Raw genomic sequence first — 11,951 nt, forward strand, 5'->3', positions numbered from 1 at the left:
GTGTCAATGATTACATCATAGATAGTAGAAAACCAGAACTGAACGAAGATTGTAAAGTACTCTGTATAATATTCCTCTTGATTGATACTAACAAGAATTTAAGAATTTATAGGCTATAGCAGTTGGTTTACATACTACAAGAGTAAGAAGCTATTATCAAAATACCAAATATGAGATCTTATAAATAAACGAACAATCACTTGAAAAATCTGTGACCAAATACCTTTCATTTTTCTCCTTGTTTTCTTCTATTGCTAATTGTAATTTTGGTGAAACTATTTTCTTATCTGCTCTCATTTCAATGGCATTTGTTAACTTTCCTACAATCCTTTTTCTCGATTCAAGACTATCTTTCTGCAAGGAGAAAGCCAAATAGAGAATAAAGAATCTGATTCAAGATGATCAGAAATTTATAAACCAGGATTTAATATGTATATTGATAACCAAAATAAATTCAACGACATGACAATTGGAAAATAAACATAAAAGCCACAGTAAAGGTGTATCATGCTGTAAAGTTGATACAACAAAATCGGAACAATTTTATTTGGAATTCTAACTCGAATCTCTCACGAATTCATAAAATTTTCTCAGTTCCAGATCCAATTTTCCACATGTGTAGCAGTTAGAACAGATGCAGTTGATCTCAAACAGACCACTGACATATAAAGTCAATTTCAGTAAATTCAAGTGAGCTTGGTGAATCAGATTAAAATAATTTGCTGATTTGTATTCTCAAGAGTAGATTGACCATACCAAAGAACAGAAATGAAAAGCAAAAACAAATAAGATTGTATTTCTATATTAACTTCGTTTACAAAAACTTCCAACTTGACATTTCGGTTTCAGTTTTTTTCATTCTCTTAATTTTTATCCGGCCTGTAATTAGTTACACGATTGCTAATGTTGTTATTGACAAAAAATCCCATTTTATCTGCTTCTCGAATCTCGAGATACATTGATGTTCAGAAACATATTTTGGTTCCTGTCTTTTAGACATGAGAATGTTTTATTGATTTTATTCAAATTTGCCTCATACTGACCTGCGTCTGAATAGAAACAGCAAATGTAAAATGCTCAACTGCTTTGTCCAGACTTCCACTGTTGAATGCAATAGATCCAAGCCCTTCATGACATTGCCATTGACCTTGTTTATCTTCTACAAAATATGAAAGACACATCAAAATTTGATTATATTTAAAATTGGAATGAGTTTCAAAGAAAACTCCAGATAGTAATTCACTCCTGGGTGCAAACCCCAGCCAAAAATAAGAGACAATATTGTGAATCAGCACAAGTATGTTGGTGCCCATCATTTTCAAATATCATAAAGTACTAAAAACGATATTTTAGAAATGAATATGTTGAGCATATATAAATTGCAGTCTTATTATTAAAATAATGATCTTATCTGGAGTATACCTGTATCTCTGAAAGCTTGTAATGCGTGTAAATAGGATTCTGAAGCTTCTTCATACATTTGAAGTTGACTTTGTGCAAATGCTAAATTGCAAAAACTTTGTCCTTGTGCATTTCTGTTACCAAGTAATCCTGAAATGAAAGGCATATAAATATAAGATCAATATTTCTCCCAGCAAAACAGATGCTTGAAAATTAAAATAGTCATCTGCCAAAAATACTATGATCATTGTCAAATATTCAAAGAAATTAATTTATTCATCCAGTATTAAAGAAACAATTCTGCAAAACAAAAAATATAACTATGTTTGCCCAATTATATTTTTTGAGTTAGAGAAACCAAGCAGACTAAACTTGAAGAGAAAATAGTTTAGACAGTTTGGTCTTCATACTTGCAGATTTTAGGTCAAACGGTGGGGCGCGCCCCAAAAGTAGACAATTTTTTGAGGGGGCTTGCAGCTAATTGGAAATAAAAATAATTGTTAGATTTGATCTTGCCTGCCTTATTTGTGTTTGAAACTCCTCATTTATTTTATTATTTACATTCCATCCACGTATTTTCAACGAGTTTTTTGAATGAAACATACTTTCGCCTTACTATCTGTTATTTGTAGCTTATTGTTAGCTAGTTATTTTTGAGGTGGGGCGCGAGACTTGGCAAGAAGTTTGAGAACCGCTGTTCTAGAATAACATGATGGTTACACCTAGCCAAAGTTGGCCACAAAACGGATCTATGTTACAAATATTTGGACATTACAATGTTTACATCTTACCATGCATTTGTGCAGACTCAGAATGCCTTGGAATTGATTCACCATAAAAACCCATTGAATTAAGTATTGCACCAGAGTTCTGTAGTGCAATCGCTCGCCTTCTTGGATTTGTATTTTTATTGCAGAGTCTGATGGATTTTTCGAAACATAATAAGGCACGATTTAGACAACTAAGTGTTGCATACATCAGTCCAACTTCGCATAGTATTTTCCCTGAAAAGTATATAATATCATACAAAAATCATGTACACATAACAAATTCAGAAATGTGTCGTATTCAGGCTGGTCTAAGATTACAAAAAAGCTTATATGCTTCTGGTATATTTGTATTATAGGTTCATTGATGTCAGTCACAAACATACAGTAATTACTCATTATTGCAGGGATCATACAATATACATAACTTCTAAATTGAACTGGGGCATACATTCCGGAGAGTTTATAAATTTACCTTGTAAATTAGCATGCTTCAGAGCAGCAGACTTCTTGCAACAACTACCAAGCAATCTTATACATTCTTCTCTACTCACTGTACTATCGGATACTGCAGCATTTGCCTGAATCAATAAACACAATATTTAATAAAAAGACATGAAAGTATACTTGATCAAAAATCCCCCAAACACTGATCAATGTTACACCCCTTATGCTGTATTCCCACAAATAAACCATAGCACATCCTGTTCGCCAGAATCATTTCAGTTGTTAATTCAGCTTCCTTTGATACGAGTATTTTATCAATTTAAGAATATTTGAACCAAAAAAACTTGATCCACTAAAACAGTTTGCATCCTATTTTGTTGTTGAATAATAATTTGTTGTCAATTGGAGCAGAGTACAGAGAGAGTCAACTAACAAAGAGCCTATAATTTATCAGCTGCAATATTTTCACAGGTCAGAATACTAAATTAAAAATCTGATACAATGCCGTAACTCATAAGAAATATCTATATCATCACGCACCTGGCATATAAGAGCAAGGACCATGTTTTCAGTATCTTGGAGTTTTTGATATATATCTGATGCATGCAAAAAATGTTTTCTGGCTTCAGACAGTTCATTTTGCTTATTATAAATATTAGCGAGTTTCAAGTTAGTTTCCGCTGCTTTTTGTTGATTTTTTTCATTGTTTCTGCAAAATATAGTTGATGAGAAAACGAAACTTTTTAACATTGCTGTAATATCAGTAAACAATTTGATGGAGATTGAATCACTGAAATAAATAGTTCATTTTTCCTTTTTCAGCTAAATCATGCTTTGCTCGCAATGGTACATGGTTGTAAAACATACTCATGCAATGCATTTAATATGCAATGTTGGAGCAAACTTCGTAAAAAAATAATACTAAATAGTCAAAGATCGGCGCTCCAGAAGTATGTGTACCAATATAGAGGTACCGGTAACTAATTTTGTTCGCCTATTTTACATCAAGTTGTATGAAGGGACTGAAACCTATGGGCAGAGGGATATTCACTTGGCTAACACAGACAGTCCCCGAACTTGTAATAGAACTAAAATAAGGAAAATCGGGATAGAATTATGGCCCGACCCTAACCTGGTGCACATACTACGGGAGTATCCAAAGATCTCTCCAAGAAAATAAGGACAAATGAATATAAGGATAACAACATCAACACAAAGTACAGTAATCCTTTTGTTCTTTACCGAACTACTGTTTACTTGTTTCTCACCCATATGCCAGCAATGCAAGCTGATAAAATTTCGAAGCTTTTTCAATATCACCTATTTTTTCGTATCCAATAGCAAGATTGAAATAAACGTCTCCCTTTTCTGACTGTGAATTTGGCAGAATACCTGTTATTTTTAGGGAAAAAAAATTATAACTCCCAAACATGTACGCATGATATCAACATCCACATTTTTGTAAATCCAGTGTAGAAAGGAGAATTAAAAATGAGTCAGGAAGTTGATAAATATTAAAATAACTATTCATGAACATTCCAAGATAGGGAAGAGCCTATCAAACAATTAACTACAAGGTTGCATGCTAGTACTGCTGACCAGAGGTTCAGTGTGATGTCTGGAATAAATTGAACACACAAAAGACAATCACTCCTCATATCTTAGAGAAGTCAAAATAGGAGTCACCAATGCTTTTAACTATGGGTTCTTACCACTTACTGAAGACAGCGTGAAATACAGCAGAAATACAGTGCAAAACAGAAGGAAAATTAAATAAAAAATATTTATCCTATTGAAGTAACATTTCAACTCACTAGGTGTTTTAACAAAAGTTTCATGTTCAAGCACAGTATGTAAAACGTTGATGCCACGTGCTGTATCGCCACCTGCTATATGTGCGGCTCCAAGATTGAATGCACAAATTTGTTCCATTCCATCTTTTGAGTTGAGCAGAAGGGCAAATTTGTAGGATTTAACAAACTCCTGCAAAATAAAATTTTATTTGAGATTGTACAGTGATTTCTGATTGTACTACAGTAATTAACTTACTCATAATTAGTATAATAACAGCGTAACCAGTATACCTGAATTGCCTTGGCATATGCATCCTTCTGACCTGATTTTACAGCTTGAGCAAGGTATTCATTTCCTCTAGATGTAAAAATTTCAATTTGTTTTTTGATGGTGCTCTGGAACATGTCTTGATCAAGTTTGGTTTATCATACTTTTACCTGCAGTTTAAATATTGCATATTTATTACTACTGTATTAGGACCAATATGGTTTACGAGTAGGAAGTTTCGACATTACTATATCAGAGATTAAACTAAAATTATATTCTGAAACTTAATTTAGTCTATAATAATGGTGATTTAGGAGTAATACAAACTTACTACAAACAAACAAACTAACGTCTACTCGGTACCCTACATCAACAACAAAACCAATTTGTTGTTTCCGTCTGCTATACCTTCATACTACAATCAGACAATTCTGCAATTGAACCTATGTTAAACCCCACCGAACCGAAAATATCGCAATGCCTGCATTTCTCAAAAGTTTACTGCCCGATGAGAGTGTAACTCATATTGTTTTTCACTTAGATTCTATAACACAAAGCAAGATTGTTCAATTCTGAACTAGATATTTTCAAATCTGTATGCCCATGCCAATATCTGCATTTTGTTGATTTCAAAATACCGTAATCCCTATAACGTTACCGGTACCTATCTACAGATCTAATGGACTAATGCTGTATTAGTGAAACCACAACCGCAATATCAGCTCACTGCTGTCTTCAGACCTTACAACGACAGAATGACAAGTTGAAGGCCTTGTGTTTCTGTATTTCTTATTCATACAGTCATAAGGATGAGATTTCAGGATTTAGAAGGGGAGAAGGAAAGTCAATAAAACAGTTTACCACTGCCTCCCATTCCTATTACCATTCCATGTCATGTAGCGGTATGGGATTAGATAGTTATATGTTTTCGGAAGCATGAACTTGATGGCGGAGGAAGCCGTAACCGACCAGCGGTTACCGTACCCTACGTCATTATGTGAACCACCCTAGATTGGATGCACAGACATGACCCACCATCCCACAGTCTATATTCATGATATTTATGTTTATTTTGTTATGATTTAGGCTACAGGTACCGTAGTCTATCTATTTTATGTCAGTATGTGTTTTCTTCCTTCTCGGGCAGTTGTGAAGGCGTTTCCACTTATTCAGGTTTTATCCATTCCCAAATTCTCAATCTGTCCCTTTTTTTGCGAATTATGAATTAATCGAAATGAAATCTATCTAGGCCTATATGTGTATACCGGTATGTAGAGACTTATTACAGTATTAAAAACGATACCACAACGACGGCAACTATGGTACTGAACTACGAGTCACCCCCAGCCAACACTTACCAGTATGTAATCACATAGTAGCCTTACGTTTCTACTATTGTTGCGTGTGTCACGTGCCATAACAAGACTGTACTTTGTTGGTTGCCAAAGCGAATGACGCTGTCCGTCTGGTGTAGCGAGTACATAAAATGATTTACTACGGAGTTCAATACCTTTAACCACTTATTGCCAATAGCCATATTATTGTCATTCAAGTTTTGATAAGGTTCTGGGTGTTTGATCTTGGTAAAACGAAAAAAAAAAACGATATATAACGGGATGATTTAAGATTTTTTAAGATGTCATGTAGTGTTTTGAAACCGGACATGTCCAAACTCCAGAGAAAGAATTACAACAACTGGTTTTCTAAACTGAGGGAACCTGTTGTTGGTGAGTTCGATACGAGAATACCTCAGTCAGTCAGTAGTTTATTTTTCACCAAAATGAAAATGCACTCACAGTGAACATAAACTTAAAAAAAAATTGAAAATGACATTATTCGCTATTTGATTAAGGTTATAGAATAGTATAAATAAATATAAGTTACATAAAATTTCTACATAAGTAAATCTGCTCCAGTTTGACCTGATTCTGTTCTATCGATGTGACTAAAATAATGGATCAAAGAAATGATGTATTCGAAGCTAGTTTCCTATATGAAAGTGAAACAGCACCCAAGTCACCTACAAGTTACAGTAGATTCTCAACATCTGGCAGGGATCCGTCACTTTCTACAACATCAGAGCTTGACTCATCTGTGAACCTACAGCAAGTCCAACTGCCCCTGTATAATATTAATGATCTCCTTCAATCCAGGGAGGAATTACTCATCACAAAAATGCTCAACTCCATTGAAGCTGTTGTAGATAAAAGCTTGGTCAAATAATGCCATCATATTTCAAGTGCAGTTTTAAGTATTCTATGGCGTCTGAAGCTGCCGCAAAACCATGGCGGTATTTCCATACCATGGCCGCTACGGCCAAATCTATGGCGACTGACTTTTTAGCTGCCACAAACCAATGTCGAGCTGCCGTTACCGCGGCAGCAAATTGAAAACCAATGGCAGGTAAAATTTTGCTGCCGTAACCGCGGCAGGTGGGCCGTAAGGACAGGGCTGCCCCTTAGGGTGACAAATATTGGGTAAGTTGGAACGTTTTTCTTATGGATACAGTCTTGATGGATTTGGGGTTAGGGTTAGGGTTTAAGTAGATATAATTCCGCATGATCAATTAGAATTTGGTACATTAGTTTGTGAATATACCGTTAATACTGATTACTGAATACAGAATAGCGCTATAAAACCATGGCAAGAGCTGCCGCGGTTCGTTCGTGGCAGGAGCTGCCATGAATTGGTAAGAACTGCGCCTCTCATATTTGGACAAACAAACTAAGAACATAGAGAAGATGTGCAACAAAAATGAAGAAGTGTTACTCAGTCTAGCTAAGTCTCAAGAACAACTCACTGTTAGACTTGGAGCTATTGAAAAAAATAATTCTGAGATGAACCAATCATTAAGTGATATGAAAACTGCTCATAGTAATTTTCAAAAAATCCAAGCAGAAGATAAAGAAAAGATTACAAAACTTGAAGCTCTGGTATCTCAACAGATGGCTGCAATAACAAAGTTGCAACAAAGTCTGTCAACTATGGAAGAAGAGCTTGAAAACGTGGCTGAGGCCCAAGAATATTCAGAACAGTACGGAAGGCGCTTAAATCTTGAATTTGTTGGGTTACCCTATCAAAAAAATGAAGACACCAATCAAAAAGTAATAGGAGTTGCCAAAATGATTAATGTTAAACTTAATAGTGAAGACATTTCTACCTCTCACCGACTTGTTGCTGGCAAAAGATCTCCTATAATTGTTCGCTTCTGTAGGAGGGACAAAAGAAATGAGCTATTTCGAAAAAAAGCTGGTCTTGTCAAGGAAAATGGAGGTAAATCAATTTTTATTAATGAAAATTTGACGGAGTGGCAAAAGTTCCTTTTTAATGAAGCTCGCTCGTTAAAAGATAAATTTAAATACAAGTTTATATGGGCACATTCTGGAAATGTTTATGTTAGAAAAAATGAGTCGGCTAAGAGTCTAAAAATTTTAAATGAGATCGATTTATAAATTTATCGATTTATAAAATCATACTTCCCATAATGGTTTCTAATTCATATTTTTATAAATCTTTATGAATGTTGGTAGCCACCATACAGTATTCAGTGATTGTCACTGTGTTTATCCATGCTTTCATTCCGTAAATTAATTTACCTAATAACCTTTTTATATTGTTAAGATTCATTTTGTAACAAATGAACTGCATATATAATTGTGGGTCATACATTAATATTCTAGTTCTCTTTCAAGTACGCTTGGTATGAATATTTGTAAATGTTGTTAGCCTCTTTGTAAATTAATTAATTTATTAACCTATTTACATGTTAAACTAATTATATAATAAGTGATGAACTGCATTATCAATAGCATATTTAATTGTGGATCATACATTGATACTCCATTTCTAATTCATATTTTTAAAAATCTTTATGAATGTTGGTAGCCACCATACAGTATTCAGTGATTGTCACTGTGTTTTTCCATGCTTTCATTTCGTAAATTAATTTACCTAATGACCCCTTTATATTGTTAAATTCATTGTGTAACAAGTGAGCTGTATATTTAATTGTGGATAATACATAAATATTCGAATCCTTATTCAAGTATGTATAAATACTTATGAATGCTGGTAGCAATTAAACAATATTCATCGATTGTTATTATTTTTCCCCTGCTTCTTCATGTGAACTAATTAAGGTGCCAAAAGGAGTCAAATGATACTTTTACGTCATGCACTCCATTACTGAATCTGTGATGATATTATTATTTTCTTGTCCCTATCTTTCAATTTTTGATCTCGGTCTGTGTCCAATAAAAAAAAAAGCTTTTTTTAAATCTTTGACTGTTTTAATTCTTTCATTGGACATGATCGGTTACATCGGTACATGACCTCTCAAAATCCTAAATTGCCCTTTGATAACTTTAATAATAATAACTTTAAATTGCCGACTCATTCACTCATTTCTTTATCTTATATATATTTTATTTAATCTCATTTGCATTTACCCATGGTACTATATTATGCCATGATAACCTTATATACAGCATTTACAAAAGGGTCGGGAGCCTAGATGACCTTAATCGGTCCTGCACACTGACCCGCACAAAACAATAATCAATCGCTGTTTATTACTGATGAAATATTTTCTTCATTATAATATTATCTATTATGGTTTATATTAGTGTTGATTTTGTTTTTGTGGCAATAAATCTCACTCTCTCTCTCATGGTGAAAGGTGACGCGAAAAACCAAAGTTGGTTATCGAGCAGCGACACCTGTGATAAGAGTCTAACTTTGATACTAAGATATCTAAGTTTAATAGAAATAAGCCGATTAATATATATATATAAATTAATATATCAAATAATAAAGTCCGAAAACCAAATTTGTTACAAAAAAGAAACTCCGGGCACTGTCAAGTACGGGAGGGGTAACCATGGGCAGCGAACCCTGCCCTTTTCAACTCGTGGAGGTGGCTTCTCACAGGTCACAGATGTTCCCCATCAATTGCGGAATTCCACAGGGTTCTGTATTAGGACCTCTTGAATTCTTGATAGCAATTAACGATTTGTCTAACAGCTCGAATTTTTTGACCAAACTCTTTGCCGATGACGCGGGCCTGCTCGACAGTGCAAAAGTCTTGAGTTCACTCCAAGACAACGTGAACACTGAGATAGACAGAGTTTATGATTGGATGACATGTAACAAATTCACAGTGAATGTTGATAAATCGAAAGTAATGATATTCAGCCCAAGAACTCGCACTGGACTTGCAAACTTCACAGTTGTGGCGAACCACTTAACTAATAATAGCCGTTATGAGTCACAATTGTTTTGTTTATGTTTTTGTCACGCATGATTACTTACGTGCTTTTCTTACGATAACTTGTCATTCTGTTTTCTGTTCGCTTGTCGTTAACATTGCTTTGTTATGAATTAAACATCAACATAATTGAAAGTCTTTTTCTTGTTAAAAAAGAAGTTAGTTCGCTTCAAATGGTGACCCCGACCTCAAAAGCATACTTTTGAGAAAAGAATACGCACATAACGAAGAATATGAGTGAAGACAACAAAGTAGGCCTAACAGCGGTATCATTAAAGCTGCCGATTTTCTGGACTAAAAATCCTGCCGTTTGGTTGCACCAAGTCGAAGCGCAGTTCGCTGTTCGAAATATCACAACAGATGAAACAAAATACCACTACGTGGTTGCCGCTCTGGATGACAATACCGCTGCCAGCATTCTTAATGTTCTCAATAACCCGCCGGAAACGAACAAGTACCAAGATCTCAAAGAGAAGCTCACTACTAAATGTTCGCTAACGGATCCTGAACGAGCTGCGCGCCTTTGTTCAATGCCTGGACTAGGGGATGGAACGGCAACGGAACTTATGGACAACATGCTTGCATTGTATCCAGTAGGTAAGACACCTGATTTCTTATTTCGCCATTTGTTCGTCAGTCATCTGCCACCAGACGTCCGGTCTCAACTTACAGACATTTTAACAACCACGGGCGACGATTTTCGGAAGCTGGCAAGGAAAGCAGATGATACTTTAACTGCAAAAGGCTATGAGGTGACAAACGCTGTACAAAAAACCAGTTCGTTCAAACCATCTCATGTTTTGTCTGAAATGTGTTTTTATCACAGGAAATTCGGCAAGAAAGCCAAAAAATGTCGCCCGCCATGTTCTTTTGTGGTTTCGGAAAACGCCATAGCCGACCGTCAGTAATCTCTTTGGCGGTCGGCGATTCAAACCTTTATTACGTCACAGACAAAAACTCTGGACGCAGTTTTTTAGTTGATACGGGTGCACAAGTCAGCGTGCTGCCTGCCACCGGTCATGACCGTCGTTACGGGCGACCAGGACAAGCACTTTTGGCAGCTAATGGCACCTCAATTACGACATATGGCACACGAAAAGTGCCTTTGACTATATGCGGTAGAAATTTTACCTGGAAATTCACATTAGCCAATGTTTCACGGGCAATTATCGGGGGAGATTTTTTGCGCTCTCACGGACTTTTGGTCGACATCAGGGGCAAACGACTTATCGAGGCAAGCACATACGCTTGTATTCCAACCAGAACGATTACTGGCACGCCGCCTTGCCTTCACTACGTAGCCGAAAACGATTTTGCCAAAATTCTGAACGAATTTCCTGATTTAACGCGCCCCACATTCAGCAACCCGACCACTGCACACGGGGTAAAGCATCATATTGTTACAGAAGGCCCCCCGGTGCACGCAAAGGCTCGAAGATTGCACCCCGATAAGCTAGCCGCGGCAAAGGCAGAGTTTGATAACATGATTGAACTCGGAATCATCCGACCCTCAAATAGCCCCTGGGCGTCTGCGCTTTTTTTTTTTTTTTTTTTTTTTTTTTATATATATTTATTATTATATAAAACACAGTTAATCGATACATCTACAATAGCTACAGCATTATTAATCAATATTCATAGAAAATACATAATCACAATTCATCATATAAAAATAATCAATTATTGTGCGTATATCCTAAAATTTTCCATTTTTGATAATGTTTCTTTATTTTGCCATTTTTATGTGCAATGAACCGCTCAATTTCCCTCACTTCATGAAGATATGAGGTAAAAACATAGAACAGTGGTTTCTTTTTCTGTATCTTACAACGATATAGATAAAACCGGGCAGTAAGAAGTATACAATTACACAATTTGTTATAGAATTGGCAAACATATCCCAACATGCAATCTTTCTTTGAAAAGTTAAAATTAATCCCTGTTTTTGAATATATCCATATGTTCAGAAATTCCCAAAACTGTTGGACAACTATACAATCATAGAAGAG

The 11,951-nt window shown here is 35.4% G+C and overlaps 2 protein-coding genes across 2 annotated transcripts; one reads left to right on the forward strand and one right to left on the reverse strand.

Moving 5' to 3' along the window:
* Positions 1-127: 127 nt before the first annotated feature.
* LOC144425699 (tetratricopeptide repeat protein 24-like) lies at positions 128-6,169 on the reverse strand. The gene is made up of 11 exons (XM_078115219.1): positions 6,035-6,169; positions 4,700-4,846; positions 4,430-4,598; positions 3,884-4,007; positions 3,156-3,324; positions 2,644-2,749; positions 2,193-2,405; positions 1,423-1,551; positions 1,044-1,159; positions 224-354; positions 128-134 (listed from the first exon to the last, which is right to left on the reverse strand). The coding sequence occupies exons 2-11, from the start codon at positions 4,811-4,813 to the stop codon at positions 128-130; spliced, it is 1,278 nt and encodes a 425-aa protein (XP_077971345.1). The 5' UTR covers positions 4,814-4,846; positions 6,035-6,169.
* A 4,006-nt stretch (positions 6,170-10,175) lies between these two features.
* Positions 10,176-10,850, forward strand: LOC144425700 (uncharacterized). The gene has a single exon (XM_078115220.1). The coding sequence runs from the start codon at positions 10,176-10,178 to the stop codon at positions 10,848-10,850; it is 675 nt and encodes a 224-aa protein (XP_077971346.1).
* The last annotated feature ends 1,101 nt before the right edge of the window (positions 10,851-11,951 follow it).

The sequence above is a fragment of the Styela clava genome, chromosome 8, assembly GCF_964204865.1.
Source record: "Styela clava chromosome 8, kaStyClav1.hap1.2, whole genome shotgun sequence".
Lineage (NCBI taxonomy): Eukaryota > Metazoa > Chordata > Ascidiacea > Stolidobranchia > Styelidae > Styela > Styela clava.